The sequence below is a fragment of the Blastocystis hominis genome, assembly GCF_000151665.1.
Source record: "Blastocystis hominis, Singapore isolate B (sub-type 7) whole genome shotgun sequence assembly, scaffold_25".
Classification (NCBI taxonomy): domain Eukaryota; class Bigyra; order Opalinata; family Blastocystidae; genus Blastocystis; species Blastocystis hominis.
In genome coordinates this window covers 494-17,817 of record NW_013171833.1, presented here as the reverse complement: position 1 = coordinate 17,817, position 17,324 = coordinate 494, and the positions used below count along the sequence as shown (strand labels likewise).

Sequence of the window (17,324 nt, the reverse complement as noted above, 5' to 3'; positions counted from 1 at the left end):
TCCCTTGAGAGAGATAGAAATAGGGCCAGATTCGGGGCAACGTGTCCCAAATGAAAGGAGAAACAAGTATTGTTTTCTCACTAATATCAACGTATTTGAGCTCAATATGGCCGCGATTGCTGTTCTCAAGAACTCTATGCTTAAACCGTCTCTTTGCCGCTTTGCTGGCACTGTAAATGCTGCGGTTTTCCAGAAGTACGGAAACCCGACGAATGTTTTGAGGTTTGAATTGACAGAATTACGTGATCCGATTAGAAGACAAAAGGTCCAATTGAAGGACGTTTCTAAGAATGATGTTCAGCTCCAGATGCTCGTTTCCTCTCTTTCGCGATATGATATGGATGTTGTAAGAAGAGTCGTTTGAATTAGTCAATCTTAGGTTCTTGGTAAGAATCCGCAGCCCTTCACTTTCCCCATGATCGGAGGAAACGAAGGAGTGGGAGTCGTCCAGAAGGTCGGCGAGCAGGTGTCTTCTCTCAAGGAGAAAGATACCGTGATGCTGATCCGTCCCTACAAGGGTTCGTAATGGATATCCGCGCTTATCGCATAGGAACCTGGGCCGAGCAAATGGTCGTTTCCGAGAACGACGTTCTGCCCGTGCCGGAAGGTCTGTCTGCCGAGTCCTGCTCGGTTCTTCTGAATTCTGCGGGTATTGCCTACCGCCTCCTCAACGACTTCGTGTCTCTGAAGAGCGGCGACGTGGTGCTCCAGAACGACGCCTCCTCGACGGTGGGTCTGGCCGTGATCGAGCTGTGCAAGGCTCGCGGCATCAAGACGGTGAACGTGGTGAAGGACTGCGGCAAGGGCAAGAACGACCTCTGCCAGCCCGCGAACCAGGTCGGCGGCGACGTGGTGATCCGCGAGTCGCAGCTGCAGAGCAATGTAGGAGCGACGGAGCCGCGCGAGGCGTAGGACTTCCAGAAGATCCTGAGCGACCTGCCCGCTCCGACACTGGTTCTGAACGCGCGCGGCGGCGCGGTGATGACGGGAATGAGCGCGCAGCTGCGGTAGGGAAGGGGAGGGGGCGCGACGCGTAGAAAGGGAGTGGTGGTCACGTACAACGAGACGACGCAGAGCCCGTTCTCGGTGAGCGCGTCGATGCTGATGAGTGGCGATATCTGTTTGAAGGGATTCAATATGAACGAGTGGCTGAGCGGAGCCAGCGTGCAGGACGTGAAGAGCATGGTGGACGAGCTGGCGGAGCTGGTGAAGAGCGATAAATTGCATCTGGGCGTGAAGAAGACGCAGTTCTCGGAGCTGGAGAAGCTGCCGCTCACTCATCTCTGCCCGTGTTTCCAGACTTATGTTCAGTCGATGGACCAGTAAGCGTTTCGTTTAATTCCAATCACAATTGTGGCGTGTTTGTGCAACAAAGACCGAAACCACACTTCCAATCAATCAATCAATCAATCGGTTCCGCTTCATACAAATACCCTGATACGAGTTGCTCCTCGATTAGTCGGACTTCTTCGCGTGCGTCTCTTTGAGCAGCGTTCGGAAGGCCTCCATGATCTGCTTGGTCTCGCTGGACACAATGTCGCTTCGCAGCAGGCCGCTCTTCTCGAAGAAATTGGCGATGGGCTTCGTGTAGGTGTAGACCACTCTCTGCGAACCCAGCTGAGCAGACACCGTCATTGTATATCTAGAGTTAAAATAAGGGACGAAAAGCGACTGGGGCTCTCCAAAACCGCTCACCGACGACACACGGAAATCGGTCGCTCCACAATACTTGCTTCCCTACGAATGAACAGCCAATTTTGGAAGGTACGGAGGGCAGGGATCCAATGAGGAAACAATCTCGGATCAGGAAGAAGTTAATGATGTAATCCACTCCACACAGAACATAGTACCTAGCAGTGATCCACCAACCGATTCAATACAGAATGCACAATATCAAGATCATTACTTTTCCGGAGAAAAAGTCCTTGTACATGAAATAACTAGCAAATCCACAACACACACTGGAATCGGTTAGATACGATCATGAAAAGATACTAGATCAATCTGACTATGTAGAGCAAACCGTCGTATACAAAATTGGGCTTGACTTCGTTTTCAGTGAAGGCCTAGCAATCAGGTCGCTCGAGATAGCGTATACATCGATGAAAACATTGTCCACAGCTTGCTTCATCACTTTGTTGTCTCCCAGTTCTGTAATAACTACAATCAATCCTAACCTAAACAGTGTACAAATTTCTTCTTTGTGTTTAATTGTCATGTCTGCACTATTACTTAGAATGAAAATGAAAAAGCAGCAAAAAACCGCGGATGTGCAAATTCCAAAAGTCGGGGTGTTTTTGCCATTCTCATCGATTCCCCAAATATTTGCGTGATTTGCTTGGTCTGATTCCCAAATGGCATGAATTTGAAAGTAGAATCACAAATAGGAAGAAGAAGGAAAGAAGTACATTAAGGACGCTTTTGGCCGCGATATTTTGTACACTTATTTGTTTGATTGTAAATGCCAGAATTCCCAGCAATAGTTCGGAAGGAAGAAAACGCTCGTGACTTTCCAATTGTTTTTGTTGATTTCTAGTCGAAGTCGTGACCGAGATACGAGTGGTTCCAGCAGCGAGAGTGATTCTGGGTTTGTTCCCTTGGTCGTTTTGAATCTAGGGATAGCGCTCACCGCCGTGAGTACAGTCGGTCGCACGGACATGGCGATGATCGGAGACGTCCTCACCATCATGTCGAGTTTTCCTTTTCTTTGTGAGAAGTAGCGTCATTATCCCGCAGAAGATAAGGAGCGGAGCATTCCCCACATTATCCTAGCCGATACCAACGCCCGATTAACATTCAAGGAGTATATCCGACGCCAAAGCAATAGCATTACGCCCGAAGCAGCCCGCAGAGGCTATCTAAAGTACCAATTCGATTATCGAGTGTCACCCAGTGAAATGAAGCGTTACGACGAAGAAGTTGCGAATCGCGTGTTCGACGCCCACTGCCACGAAGAATGGATGCAAGAGAAATACGTGCCGACCCGCATCCAGCAGCGTCTCCGCGAGCGGTACGAGGAAATCCACTCTCTTCATCGTCGTCTCAGCGAATTCATCGCCACCGGCCAAATCCTCACCGAGGTTTCCCCGTTTCCCCTTTTCAAGGGTAGGGCGAGAGCAGCTCCCCCTTCCAGCGCCGTCTGCAAGACGACATCGACTCGCACTGCATGTCTCAGCGGCCGACAGGCCTCATCGCGTAGCTTCATCGACAATCTTCCCTACGGCTGCTCCCGCGCCGAGTTCCGATCGCTTCTTTCTGCCCACGAAGGCGTCCAAGCCGTCTACGTCGGCCACCCGTTGATCTGCCCGCCCTCCGGACTGTACCGCGCCGCTTGGGTGTGCACCGCCACGGCGGAATCTGCGGAGAAGATCGTGGAGGAGCTCAGCAAGGGCACGGAGTTTTTGATCGATCCGATCACGCGAGAAAAGGGCCGAATGAAGCTGAACTGCTCGCTGCAGTCCTCCTTCAAGCAGGCATCGTGCATTCCCGCGGTTCTGAACACGGCCGAATCCGTCGCGGAGGACGTGTCGCTGAGTTTGAAGGCGCTGCGCGCGTTGGAGTCGTTCTGGGTAGCGAGTTCGAATCGAATTCGATGGTAGGAGGTGGACGTGTCCATGGAGCCCTGCCTGACAATGCTGAAAGAAGTGCGTCCCGACACCACCGACGTGGACTGCGTGTATGTCGTCGCGTGGTTTCTCCGGCATGTTTTTGGCTTCGATTATTGGCGGGTGGCCGAGGACGAAGACTTCGGAATTTCGCTGCAGGTGGGGAGTTTCGTCGGTGTTCGAATAGAAATTCGGCCGTGACATGATTCGGTCCGGCGGGCGAAACGGCAATCCGTCGCAGTCGGATCTGGACTGGGTGCGAAACCACCGCGAATCGGTGGGGCGTTTCATCGTGGAAAAGGAGAAGGAGACGGTGCGAGGAAAGCTGGAGGAGGAGACGGAGGCGCTGAAGCAGGAGAAGGCGATTCGAGAGAGTATTCCTGAGCTGTTGAAGAGTTTGGAGCGAAAGGAGGAAAATTGGAATTGCGAGGTGTGCGGAAAGGAGTTCGAGACGCAGGAAACGCTGGAGAATCATATTCGAAATTATCATAATGAGAAGGTGGAGGGAGTTGTGTTGGATGTGGGGAAGAAGGAGAGGAATGAGGTGTAGAGAGTGCTGAAGGAGATTTCGAAGGACATGTACTTGAATGATAAGACGAAAATCGTTCCGATTATTGATGACCCGAAGACGAGTAAGTCTCACTATTGCGTTGTTTGTTTTACACTTGGGAAGGACAGATTTCTCGATCTGCCTCAGAGGGTTGAACTTTAATTTCTTCCACTGTTCATGAATAATAAAGAGGTCATACTTTATTGCATTGAACGCAACATTCCTGTGCTTGTTTCGTAGGTGTCTTTTTGGCTGCTGTTGATTACTAGAATCAATTCATCCTTTTCTGTAAAACGATATGCTATAGTAAGATACGCTATTGACGTTGCATTGTAGGTATTTAGGTGGATTCGTTATATTTCATCGAACAATTGTGCTCGTAACGCTGGATTATTTGAATTATGGCATAGACTATGAAGCAGAGATATACTATTTAAATCTTTTGGCAAATCAGAGCCAGATTGTCAGTTCGGATCTCTTAGAGTTGGTCTCTCCAGAAGAACGTGAATTTGTGGTCGTTTATAAGCAGGAACTCTCTAAACTGAAGGCTAAACCCGTATTTTTTCATGATATCTCGATGGAGAATCTATTGATGTATGCTAGATCAAATAATATATATATTTTCAAGAATCTGATGAATAAGAGTGATTGCCCCTTTCTCGACTTGATTTATAGAGAATTCCGATGTTGCTGAGATTAAACAAGAAAAGCTGATTGAAATCAAACCCAAATTTAATGCATTCAACGTGGTATTTGGAAAGGAGAAGGAAGGAGAAAAGAAGGACAATGAACAAGTGAAAGGAACAGAAGGAAGGAAGCAGAAGGAGAAAGAGAAAGAGATAGAGAAGGAGAAAGAGAAAGAGAAAGAGAAAGAGAAAGAGAAAGAGAAAGAGAAAGAGAAAGAGAAAGAGAAAGAGAAAGAGAAAGAGAAAGAGAAAGAGAAAGAGAAAGAGAAGGAGAAGGAGAAAGAGAAGGAGAAGGAGAAGAAGAAAGAGAAAATGAAGGAAGACGAGGAAGACGAAATAGATTCTACCCAAAACGACAACAAGAACAAGAACAAAAACAAAAGCGACAACAAAAACAAAAACAAAAACAAAAGCAAAAGCAATAGCAAAAGCAATAGTAATAGCAATAGCAAAAGCAATGGTAATAACAATAGCAATAACAATAGTAATAGCAATAACAATAACAATAGCAATGACAATAACGCTGTTGTTGAAAAAACTTACATGGGTTCCTCCGGTCGAAAAAGGCGTCGCGTGTCCGAAGGCGACGATGCCAAGTGCGCTCACTACTCTCACTCAACTTCTAGTCAGCGAAACATGCGATCTCACACCATCGATATCATCTACGACAATCCACACCATCGCGTTCTTATCCTTTTTTCTTCCTCATCCCCAGCCGCTCTGCGCGTTCTGCTCGCTTCCCCTCACCACCAATCCGTCCATCACGCTCTCCTGCTCGCTCTGCGGCAAATCCTTTCACGATCGATGTGGCTGGGGGCGGTTCTATCCCTCTCCCGCGACCTCCTGGCGGTACAAACAGCCCGAGCCGTGGATCTGCTCGTTCTGCTTAGCCAATAAAAACGTCGATGTGTTTTCTCCGATCCGCCGAAAATGGGTGATGATGTATGTCGTGCGATTCGATCCCGCAACGGGACGCCACACGCTGAAATACCGCCAAGAGCTGTTTTCGCTGCGATTGAGGGACTATTTGGTTCGAAAGAACATGCGATGGAATCGGCCAGAAGCGGATATTTTGAATACGCCGACGAATAGCGGGCTCATCGAAAGCGGAGAGATCCGAAAGTATCGCGGAAACCAGGGATTGCAAGCATCGGAAGACTTGAATTGGCATTGTTTGCCGCAAGTGGTGGGGGAATCGGTGTGTGTTGAGTGTAGCTTGTGTTTCAAAGCAATCCGCATCCGAAGGAAAGCCATATCTATGCGGTGGTGTATCGAAAGTAGGCGATTTGGGACTGAAGTCGAATAGATACGCGTTCGATGGGTCCATCGATGTGTTGGTGCTGTGGGACGAGGGATCGCTGATGGAGGCGCAGTGGATTCCGCAGAGTCGAATGCGGAATCACGGCGAGAAGGAGCTTCGCGACTACTTCAACGCCCAGTTGCTGTTTTCGTCTCTCTGGAAGCACGTGCTGAATATTGCAGAAGTGAGAAACGAGAGAGAGCCGCTGAACGCTAGGAACAGCATTATTATCAAGAGTTCTCGCCGCTGTTTCTGCCGTACAGCGTGGTGATCAGCACGACGGATCGCAACGACGATTGCGCGGCTTGTCACAGAGAGCGGAACGTGGGAATTGGGAAGAAAGATCGAGTGTAGTCGCAGCTGATTCTCTGCGACCAGTGCAACACGTCGTATCATTTCTGCTGCGTAGATCCGCCCATCACAGAACTGCCGACGGTACGATTGGCTTGCTGCGTTGAGCAAAGGGAACGTGGTTCTGTCCGCGCTGTCGACTTTGGCCGAACGATATCGACCGAGGCAGGGACGTTAGCAAATCGAGCTGCTGGTTTGCTGGCGGCTTTTCGACTTCCATGTCGGGCTATTCGCTGAGTTTGCTTCCGACTGGCCCCGAAATGTTGGAGCGAGAAGAGCGCGAAGTGGACCAAGTCGATCACATTGTGCAGCTCTCGGAGAAGCGAAGCGAATTTAAAGAGCTGGAACTGCCTTCTACGCAGTCGAGTCTGCAGGAATACCAGTATGAAAGCGACGAACTCCATCAAGGCCACTCCAAATTCGTTAGTCTCTACGAGGCATGCCTGAATCCAGCATTTTCTCATCTCTAGAACGAGCGAATTCTGCGCGTTTTGGAGTCTCTCGACAAGTATCAAGTCGCTCATTTATTCGCGAATGCGCACGCAGGTCAGAAACGCGTTGCAGCCTGCGTCGTTCATCATCTCTTCGCCAGCAACCGGCTGCGTGGTCCCATTTTGCTTCTCTGCTCTCTGGACACGCTGGATTCCTGGCTCGACACGCTCCACACGTTCACCAAGCTCAAAATCGCGGTGCTGAGCAGTGCTGCTTCATTCTTTTTTCATTTACGAATAGACTCTCCGAGCGACCGTCGGATTCAGTGGGCCAATTATTTCGGAGACTTGAAGTCGGTGTATTACGGCGAGTTCAACGTGGTGGTGATGACGCTCTCTGCGTTCCGCGCCAAAAACATGCTGGATATGTCGTATCTTCGCGAGATCAGCGTGTCGCTCGTGATCGGCGACGATCTCTTCAAGTACGTTCCGATCGACTGGTTTGATTTCAAGCCGCGGAAGCCAGCTGTTGAGAGCCAATCATTCTGCACGCGAATTGCGCGACGTTTTCGGTCGCATCATGGAAATGAAGTGGGAGTTTTCTTGATATGCTTCGTAACTCAACAGACCGATTTTTGTGTTTCTTCTGTGGCCAATGGACTCGCCGCTCCTCGACATTTCGGTTCCGTTCATCGAGCTCTGCGATATCCTGATTCCGTACTACAACGGCGAAGAGATTTCCCGCGGCAAGGAAAGCAATCAGGAGTTTCTCCGCGATTTGTACCATGGATTCAACACGAATAGTCTGGCGGAACACTGTCTGGCGGACGATATTCCGTCCTTTATCTCCATGTCCTTCGAAGAGCGAACGCATCGCAGCGGTTTCCTTCTGGAAACGCTGCTTCTGTGTCCAGTCACAGCCGTCCAAGCGAACTGTTTCCACTCTCTCTGGGCTCGCTGGGGATTTCTTCTGACGTCTCGAAAGAAGGAATCGCTGTTTAACGACGTGCTGATGAGCAGTTATCTGGAGATGATTCGAATCTACACGCATCCGTTTTTGTCTGGGTGTTCGGAGTCGCTGGCGTGCATTCGCGAAGAGAAATGGACGGAAAGCTTTCGGAAAGCGTCTGGAAAGGTTCTGGTGATGGAGTATGTGATGAAAAGCATGCGGCAGGTTGGACGTTCGGCTTCTTCTTTATGTGTAGGACTTGAAAACGGAGTTTTTCGGAGTCTACGCGAAGTCGATTCGGTGCTGTCAGTACTTGGAGAAATACTTTACGCTGTGCGGGTTTGATGTGTTCTGGTATTTTTTTGATCGGTGATTGAGTTGAAAGCATCTTCGGTGTTCGCACGCTGCAGGAGTTTCAAGCCACAATCCAGAATTGTCGAGAGAGACAGGGCGGCGAAAAGCCTGCTATTATCATTCTGGGAACGATTCCCGCTGGGATTTCCGTGCAGCTGGACTTCTTAACAAATTTATTTATATTCCATTCGGACGACGAGCCTCAAATCGAGCTGGATTACATCCGAATCTTTTTCGGCATCGGGGAATCGCAGGTATTATTTTTTAACTCGAGAATGGTTTATCATGCAGCCAGTACATATAATGCGTCTCATTATTGCGTGCTCTTTCGAGCTCGAGCAGTTCATCGAAGATTCGCAGTTCCTGAAGGAGCGAAGCTATCTCATCAGCCACCAGATCAACAAGTTCGCTTCCTACATTAACCAATATCTAAGCGCGTTCGATCAAGAATGCTACACCGAATTCATCAATAGCGTTGTCGAATCATTCAATCATACCGTTTAGTCACTCAATTATCTGAACGTTGATACGGTTCGTCCGATTCCGATCGATCCAACCACTCACACGCTCTCAGACTTCGCGCTGCAGTATCTTGTATGCACCACCAACTGTTTCAGAATAGAAACCCATCATTCCCGAGGTCGATAAAATGGAAGTGCTGAGCACAATCCATATAGTGACTCCCGTCCAGCAGCTTCTCGAGTCGCTATGGGCGTGTGGCTCTGCGGATGACTCATTCTTCGCTTTGGCGGGAGAAATCTTTGCGCTTGCTCCGGATTGCCTGAAAGATGAATCGAAAGTAGTTCCAAAAATGAGATTTAATGGGGTAGGATTTGACGGCACTCGATGAGAAAGTATTGGAGACCTGCTCCCAAATGGATCTTTTATTGTGTCATTTGTTACAACGATTAATTGATCTGTCGGGAGGACTTGTGCTCGAGGACGAGCTTAGCATTCGCAGAAAACGAAAAGCGAAGACACGTTTTGAGGATGTTTTGAAATGCGTTCCTATTGTTAGAATGAGATTGCGTGAATTACTTGTAGTTCTATCGATGTAAAGAATACCTAAAAAGAAATAGGCTAGCGATGCGTTTTAATAATTATTGGATTATTGTTCCATATCAAGATATATTTAGGAGAATTTAATTATTGTTTGTACTAACAATGAGTGAATGTGTCATCCCTTCCAATATGAGGCAGCTGCCCAGAGTAGTTGTAAGTATATATTACATTTTCTTGATGTAATCGATGGGAATAAACACAAAACGAAACAGAATGAACCAAATTTGTTATTTGTTCTTGAGAAGCCGTAATTAAATGTGGAAATGCTACTCAGAGGAGTGCTAAAATGATGTGAGTATCTGTCAGCGGCAAATTCGCAATTACAAAAGAATAGTTGAACGTGCATTATTGTAACATACTGCTCACTGTATTTATTACTCCACCATTGTTGTGATTTTATAAATGCAAAACCCAGCCAGTTAAACGTACAACGCACATTTTATGGTAGTTTGTTTATCTGTAAGGAAATACCAAAGAATGTAACATAGTAAAAGCTAATATTGAAAGTGATACTAGGAATCATTGAGGAGTGGGTAATTTCCATGTCTCTTGACTATTATTCATCAACCATTAGTTCAATAAGGCCAACAAATAATCAGTATACAAAATAACACGTAATGATTCTGGATAAAATAGTGTTAGGAAAGCATTTTTTGCTCACGAATCATTGGATGAACGAAGTAGATTTTACCTAACACTCTCGCTATTAGGATATTTTCATTATTATTATTATTATTATTTTAATATTTTATATTATATTATGTCTGACACTGTATTGACTTATCTTCCTGTGAAGGCGCGGGCTGAGGGTATCAAAATTGCACTTAATTTGGCTCATATTCCATTCACTTATCGTACGACCGTCGACTGGCCAGCTCAGAAAGAAGAATGGACCAAAAATGGAACTTTGCCCTTTGGTCAGCTACCTGTTCTTCATATTGATGGAATGGATATTGTTCAAACTTTGGCCATTTATCAATACATTTCTCGCAAGTATTATTTCAATAATGATAGAGATGATTTGTAGATATCTATCGAAAGATATGGATGAAGTGACCAATGTTCATCTTGATATAATGATGAATGGATGGAACGATTTGCTTCTCTTGTATTACAAGCATGCTTTTCAAGACAAAACGGGTCTTCCGGAATTCTTATCTATTTCAAGAAAGAAGCATCTGACAAACTTGGAAAACCTGTATATTCGTTATGGAGTATTTACTATATGATATCATTATTAATGCATAGAAACGATTTATGGTTTCGGATGTTCCCACAATTGCAGATGCTTTTGCTTATTCTACCGTGATTGACATGGAGCGCAAATGCGAAGATTCGCTTGAAGGATTCCCTACTCTGAAGAAATGGAGAGCTGATTTTGAGAGTTTGGATGAAGTGAAGGCTTATTTGGCTTTATGATAGAAATGACTGATTTCTATGTTCTATGAATTTACAATTGTGTTATAGTATTGTGTTGTTTGTTGAGACCATTCTATTTATAGACAATATCATTTTGAATCTACAAATTATCAATCCTTCTTGTGTTTGATATTTGCTATACTGAATATATTATAAATAAATGAAAGGCATACACAAAACATATATTGATAATGATTAAGTATAAACGGTAATTCAATCCTGATTTCGTATTATCATGAAGTTTAAAACAAAATAGTAAGCAAACAAAAGCAAAACACAAATACTACTAATTATCGATTATACAGTTGAAAAATGATAATATTCGTTTTTTATGAACAAAGCAAGGTAAACTGTATTGTGATTCGTTTGTATGTGTGAAAAATAACCAATACCCTGCGAATCGATCTTACATCATATCAATTCTACCAATCGCACATTCTTATTATTTTCCGATAGAGAGTACACACCGTTAATCAAACAAACATCCATATCAGTCCTTTGAACTATATAATACAGATATCAGCTCAGGAAGCCACATTGAATTAGTCCACGATATCTCTTAAAGTATTTCTTTGTTGTATGCACAAGATTTTGCTCCCTCAGGGAATGATTATCTTATTTTCTTACTTGGATGGTATATAAACAATCGTTTAGGAATATGGTTTTCAAATTATTCAGTAGTGCTAAATCTCTGAAAGTGGATACTCGAAACATCAACAATAATCATTCGGTCAAGAATACAATACAAAATACACAATATTGACCCCTAATACAAAGGATCTTACATAGTGTAAACATAGTACAGTGAATAGTCTAACATAGTGATTATTCACAATCCATGTTTCTTGATTTATACTGAATTGCAACAATTGCACATCACCAATACTTGTTTGCTTAAAATGATTCTGGGCAGAATTTGTAACATAATCTCTATATCAAAAAGAGAGCATTACAGCCCCAATAATAATAATAATAATAATAATAATAATAATAATAATAATAATAATAATAATAATAATAATAATAATAATCACTAGAGTCCATTGCACAAAAATGGTTAATCATATTACTATTTCTATAAGTTAATGACGACAATTCGTATCTAGGAGGATATTTTATTCTAATTGTCATATCTACAACAAATGAACTACCTTCTTATCGCTATTGACTCTCTTTTCATCTGTTGTAATTTCTTTTGATACTCTCTTACTTTGCAGCCCTCGTTTCAAAAATTGTATAGTGACCAAGCCGAATTCACACTTCGACAAATTGTAAAGAAGCATTCATCTTATGAATATATATATTTGTAATGAGACTAGTGAAACTGGTACTCCAATATACAAAGAAGAAGCGACGTCTTTTGAAAATAACAAGAAGAATAACGATTCAAAAGTCTATTACTTCTCTTATGGTACGTACTATATTGTGTTGGGTAATACAAACTCAAACACCTGAGATGAAAATTCAAAGCTTATTATCAAACAAAATGAACAAATTATGGCAGTTTTAGCCTGTTCATGTAAGAAACTGAGGGTTTGCAAGGTTAATTTTCCTATTGATGCACCCATTTCTTGGCAGTATTCTTCAACTCCTCAGTTGAATGACTCATGAGGAATAAGAACTCTTGATTGGCCAAGCTATACGGAAGTTTTTCCAGTACTTAGTACTATAACACGCTATTTCCGTCATTCAGTAGTAGTAGGAAAATGGCGCATAAAGCGCGAAAATTTTTTCGGCCTTTTTTCTGCCATTTTTTTCCTGACCTCCTTTTTTCTACCTGGCCTCCTTTTTTCAACCTGGCAACCTTGATGGCCATGGCGCATAAAGCGCGAAAATTTTTTCGGACCTTTTTCTGCCATTTTTATTCCTGGCCTCCTTTTTCGACCATTTCCTACCTGGTCACCTCGAGTACCATGGCGCATAAAGCGCGAAAACCTTTTCGACTATTTTCTACCAATGTGGTAATTGTCTGCCCTTTATATAATGGTAAAGAGAGAAAGACCATGCACTACTCCATGCTTATACAAGGCTCACCTACCAACGGCTCATTCACTTGGATGAACCCGTACAAGTACAAGAATCCTTACATCACTTCCATGACTGTCCTGTTTCGACCCAAGGATGCCCAGGCTATGTTCAACAATGTGGACACGACGAACATTGTCACGAATTCGAATGACGAGACTGTAACAATCCCTGCTGGTTATTACACGATCAGTGAGATCATTGCCTTGCTCAATACCATGACCGATACTACATTCTCCATATCGACGAATGCCTCGTCGTTCGGTTGTATTTGGATTCAGTCTCCACACACCATTGACTTCACGGATGCACCTGACATTCGTGAGATCCTCGGTTTGGAAGGACGAACGATCATTCTACCTGCTTCGTTCAGTGGATCGAACGTGATTGATATCACGCGAAATCGACAAGTGATTCAGGTCTACTCGACGATCGTGCGATCATCGGACCTGAAGATTGCCAACCAGAACAACAACCTGCTCACCACGATGATAATTGACGATCCAACGGCTGACTACGTGCGAAGTGTGGAAGACGTGTGTATTCCAATGATCACTCGGTTTGATCGGTTGATGTTCGTGTTCCGCGATATGGAAGGCAAGATGCTACGACTGAATGGTGAATTCGAACTCCAGTTGACGATTGAGGATGTGTACGAGCAAAGTGAAAATAGCGTCACTTCTGCTAATCAGTTCTCCATGATCGAAGTGTTCGGTAATACTACGAAGAAGGAAGTGAAGCTGGACAATCCTCTCTCGTTCGACCAGTGCTACATCTCGTCTGTGTCGTTGTATACGGACTTCGTGTTGCACAACGTGCCGACTGACCAAGTGGTGCTAATCAATGCTGGCGCTACGATTCAAGAGATCGCGATACCACGCGGTGCATATGACATCGAAACGATCATTGCAAAGCTGAATGCAAGTGATGCCCTGTTCGAATTGGTGTATAGCGGTGAGAATGCGTTCCACATCACGGTAGATCACTTCTACATGATTGATTTCACGAATGCACCAGAGATCCAATCGATCCTCGGATTCGAATCGGACATCTTGGTGAAAGGAGTGGATAACCCGAAGCGCTACTACTTGTCGTCCTCGTGTAATCACGTGGTTGTTACTGATGGCAGGGAATCGCACATGTTGACAATGCCTGTCGGTTACTACACGTTCTCCGAGTTCATCGAGGCTGTCGGTGCTGAAATGGTGAAAGTGCTTCCACTCACATCCATGACGATCGAGGATGATCATGTTCGCTTCAATGTCCAAGCAGACGGATGGTATTTCGATCGATCCAGCGTTGACACGACGATCAATGGTTTTGGTTGGACTCCATGGTTCAAGCTGTCTCCATCTGTGCAGAACCTGTGCATCGAACGACCAGTGGAAGCTTCGTTCAACCCTGAAAGCGATTCCCCACCTGATATGACGAATGATCAAGGTATTGGTGGTCATGCGTACATAGGATCAAACACCTTCATTGCGTATGACTGGAAAATGCGTACGAATGATAATCGGTTCCTGCTAAAGCCTCTCGCGACATACACGATGCGTTTAGCTGATGGTTCAGTACTCGATAGTGGTGAATTCTACATAACGGAAGATACGTCTACCCCGATCAAGATGAATACTCTTACAACCACATGTTTTAATGAACTCAATGCTCGATATGCGAGTGCTATGGAACTACCTCCATCTCACCAGAATGCGATTGCGTGGACGGTGAATGACAATAGAGAAAGCATGTCATGGACTGCGAAGGACTATGCACCAGAATTGGAATTGCATATCACATCGGAAAATACAGGTGACTTGGTGTCATCGAATGGTTCTTCGATCGGACCTTGGTATTCCAAGGATAGTATATATCACACGAAAGTGTTTATCGATACGACGAATTTTATACTTGGAATACGTGGATATGGCGAAAGACCTCTCACAATCCAACGAGGTCATTATAGCGCTGTTGATATCGTGAATATGATCGCTAATGTGATCAATAAGATATATGTAGATGCGTCTCTCGGAAGGTACTTGGTATATGTCATTGCAGATAATGGTGGTCGAGTACGAATGGGATGTCGAAATGGTACAGAACCACGATTCATATTGTTTTGTGATAATCCATGTTTCAAGATTACACCCGGACCATACGCTGAACCAGGTGGTGTGTATTTGTCTTGTTTTTTCGAGTTTTATCGCAATTACTACATCAGAATGCCCGAGTTGACATCACCTTACGAGTTTGCGATGGCGAACATCGATGGACTGAATGTGACGAATATGATCAAAGGTAGTACGTATTCCGATCGTGCTGTGTCGATCGAATTCATACAACCGACACGTGTTACGTATGTCGGTCTTCACCCATCATTGGCTACCTTCGTTGACTGGGAACAATCTGAGTCGTACACGGCTAACACGACGATTCGCTTCCCGTACGGAATGATGACACTGGGCGAAGAGGGAAGCAGTGCTTCCCCCGAGACTGATATCACTTACACGGATGACATTCAAACACTCACGTGGACCATACCATCACGGTTGACACAGGCTGACATGATATGGCACATGAACCAGTGTTTTGACTCGGCTGCACTGAACATACGATGGAAAGCTGAGACAGATGGGTACTACATTCACGCGGACCACGTGTTCTCGTTGAGTGGCAACCTGGGAACCATAGTTCCCGCTTCAGGATCGCAATCGCATACATGGCGTATCCCTTTCGACGATGGTGTGTACTATGCCAACTATGGTCCATTGGTTGCCGAGTATCCTGTCGATATCACGAACGGTCTATCGAACATACAGCTGTATTGCAACATCGTGAAAAGCAAGACGATACCACTGCTTGCGAATGTCCCGATGGACAGCTTGTACAAGAATTACTTCTACAAGAATCGCATGTTGGTACCATGTTCTGAATTGCTTGATCGCATCGTGTACGAATTGAAGGACGAAAATGGTGACCCGCTATCGTTCATTGGGAACGTGTACCTGCTAATCGGATTCACCGTTTCAGGAGGAAATAATAAATGAATCTAGTGTTCAATATTGCTCGAACGTACGAACATGAATTTACAAGTAACAATCTCATCAAAAGCGACATGGTAATCGACAGAGTGACTATGAAGGGAGAATCGCCTGGCACCTGCCTTGTCCTTGATCGAGTGAACAACATGCAAGAACGACGACAGTCCCCGCTTGCCGTGCTGAACGAGGTGTACACAGAGAATGCGCACATGAACGTCGTGGTACCCAAAAGTCGCAAATGGTCATTCTCGTTGACCGATAAGACCGGTGCAACGATTGCCCTGCCAATGCCGATTACGGTGTGCATTCACTTCTACACACTGTAGGGGCAACTGCGTTGCCCCCGGGGGAGACTACGTCTCCCATACATAAATGAGTCATAATCGTGCACTACCGGTAAGTGTGATTAACCACAATACAGTAATTCCGAAGAACAACGAACGATACCATGAAACGTTCAACACAGTGATCATGCCTCGTGACCTTGTGTACAAGATCACTTCGATTACATGCAAGATCGATACCACTTCTCTCTGGAACATTCGTGCAATGAATGTCGTGAAGGTTCAAATGTTGTCAGGGTTTGAAATGGTGTACAACGTCGGTCCTGGCTACTACTCGATTACCGAGTTATGCCGTGCGATAGCCGATTCCATCCAGGTAGACGATGTTAACCGAGCATACTTGAACAGTGATGTGGCGACCGCTGTTGACCTTAGTGGCGCACCTGATTACACGAGTATCCTCAAGTTGGAAGGTATCGTTGAGGCAGGTATGGTAGCGAGTGAACCCTACGACATCACGAATGGCATGAGTGTGATCCGAGTGTACAGTAGTATCAATGCTCAAACATTCGGTCTCAAGAGTCCGTTGATCGATAACCTGATTCATGTATCGATGGGACTGAACAACATGATCACCTGGGACAACCTATCGATCGATGTGATTGAACAATCGAACCTGGACTACATTGATTGGGTACTGACAGATGCGAATGACAATCCGATCTCATTGAATTCGAATGTGTACATCTCATTCACGATATCTTGTTACACCAAAGTAAAGTAGGGGAGACGGCAAAGTCGCCCCACATTGTTCCTCCCATAGTAAATGGATGAATACGTTGCTACAATTCCAATCATTCGATTCAAACCACACAAAGTGAAATCGAGAAACATGATGGACAAGATGTTGAATCGATATTTCGATAAAGTCGTTGAAAGTGAATTCAATCAACAGCGAATGAGGAGCGAACAATGGCGACAGAAGCGAACCTTGTTTGATTCGTATATGAATCTCTCACCCGCTGAACGTCGCCGTGTATCCGTCTCTGACATGCGTGGATATCAAATGCAGCGAATTGACGATGAGAACGTACTGTTGTACTCATTCGAGGACAACGCGGTCTACAATGCTAAAATTGAGAAACGATTCAACAAGATCATTGTTCAGTCTGTGAATCACGAGTTGTCTGATATGGAGAAACGAGCTGTGTTTGATAATCCATTTGGATATGAACCTGTATCACCCTATCGTCTCAAGTACAAGAGAACACAG

The 17,324-nt window shown here is 44.9% G+C and overlaps 5 protein-coding genes; 4 read left to right on the top strand and 1 right to left on the bottom strand.

Moving 5' to 3' along the window:
- The first annotated feature begins 90 nt into the window (after positions 1–90).
- GSBLH_T00003087001 (trans-2-enoyl-CoA reductase) lies at positions 91–1,353 on the top strand. XM_013041761.1 has 6 exons: positions 91–222; positions 256–346; positions 380–518; positions 551–882; positions 913–1,007; positions 1,038–1,353. Exons 1-6 carry the CDS (start codon positions 107–109, stop codon positions 1,324–1,326), a joined length of 1,062 nt encoding a protein of 353 aa, XP_012897215.1. The 5' UTR covers positions 91–106; the 3' UTR covers positions 1,327–1,353.
- A 102-nt stretch (positions 1,354–1,455) lies between these two features.
- On the bottom strand, positions 1,456–2,218 carry GSBLH_T00003086001 (uncharacterized protein; the record flags this gene model as incomplete). The annotated part of the gene is made up of 7 exons (XM_013041760.1): positions 1,456–1,642; positions 1,673–1,737; positions 1,769–1,850; positions 1,881–1,961; positions 1,996–2,066; positions 2,099–2,160; positions 2,191–2,218. 7 exons carry the CDS (start codon positions 2,216–2,218, stop codon positions 1,456–1,458), a joined length of 576 nt encoding a protein of 191 aa, XP_012897214.1.
- A 679-nt stretch (positions 2,219–2,897) lies between these two features.
- On the top strand, positions 2,898–4,317 carry GSBLH_T00003085001 (uncharacterized protein; the record flags this gene model as incomplete). Its single annotated transcript, XM_013041759.1, has 4 exons — positions 2,898–3,569; positions 3,600–3,764; positions 3,793–4,125; positions 4,156–4,317. The coding sequence occupies 4 exons, from the start codon at positions 2,898–2,900 to the stop codon at positions 4,315–4,317; spliced, it is 1,332 nt and encodes a 443-aa protein (XP_012897213.1).
- Positions 4,318–8,511: 4,194 nt separating this feature from the next.
- GSBLH_T00003084001 (uncharacterized protein) lies at positions 8,512–9,372 on the top strand (the record flags this gene model as incomplete). Its single annotated transcript, XM_013041758.1, has 5 exons — positions 8,512–8,700; positions 8,731–8,820; positions 8,849–9,025; positions 9,057–9,239; positions 9,271–9,372. The coding sequence occupies 5 exons, from the start codon at positions 8,512–8,514 to the stop codon at positions 9,370–9,372; spliced, it is 741 nt and encodes a 246-aa protein (XP_012897212.1).
- An 862-nt stretch (positions 9,373–10,234) lies between these two features.
- GSBLH_T00006577001 (uncharacterized protein) lies at positions 10,235–10,707 on the top strand (the record flags this gene model as incomplete). Its single annotated transcript, XM_013041757.1, has 3 exons — positions 10,235–10,281; positions 10,316–10,502; positions 10,537–10,707. The coding sequence occupies 3 exons, from the start codon at positions 10,235–10,237 to the stop codon at positions 10,705–10,707; spliced, it is 405 nt and encodes a 134-aa protein (XP_012897211.1).
- Between the last annotated feature and the right edge of the window lie 6,617 nt (positions 10,708–17,324).

What these genes read in the sequence shown, in the direction of transcription:
- GSBLH_T00003087001 (XM_013041761.1), top strand. Translation starts at nt 107, where the DNA reads ATGGCCGCGATTGCTGTTCTCAAGAACTCTATGCTTAAACCGTCTCTT. An exon ending in AACCCGACGAATGTTTTGAG is followed by an intron (nt 223 to 255) that starts GTTTGAATTGAC and finishes TGATCCGATTAG; the next exon opens with AAGACAAAAGGTCCAATTGA. An exon ending in GGAATGAGCGCGCAGCTGCG is followed by an intron (nt 1,008 to 1,037) that starts GTAGGGAAGGGG and finishes CGCGACGCGTAG; the next exon opens with AAAGGGAGTGGTGGTCACGT.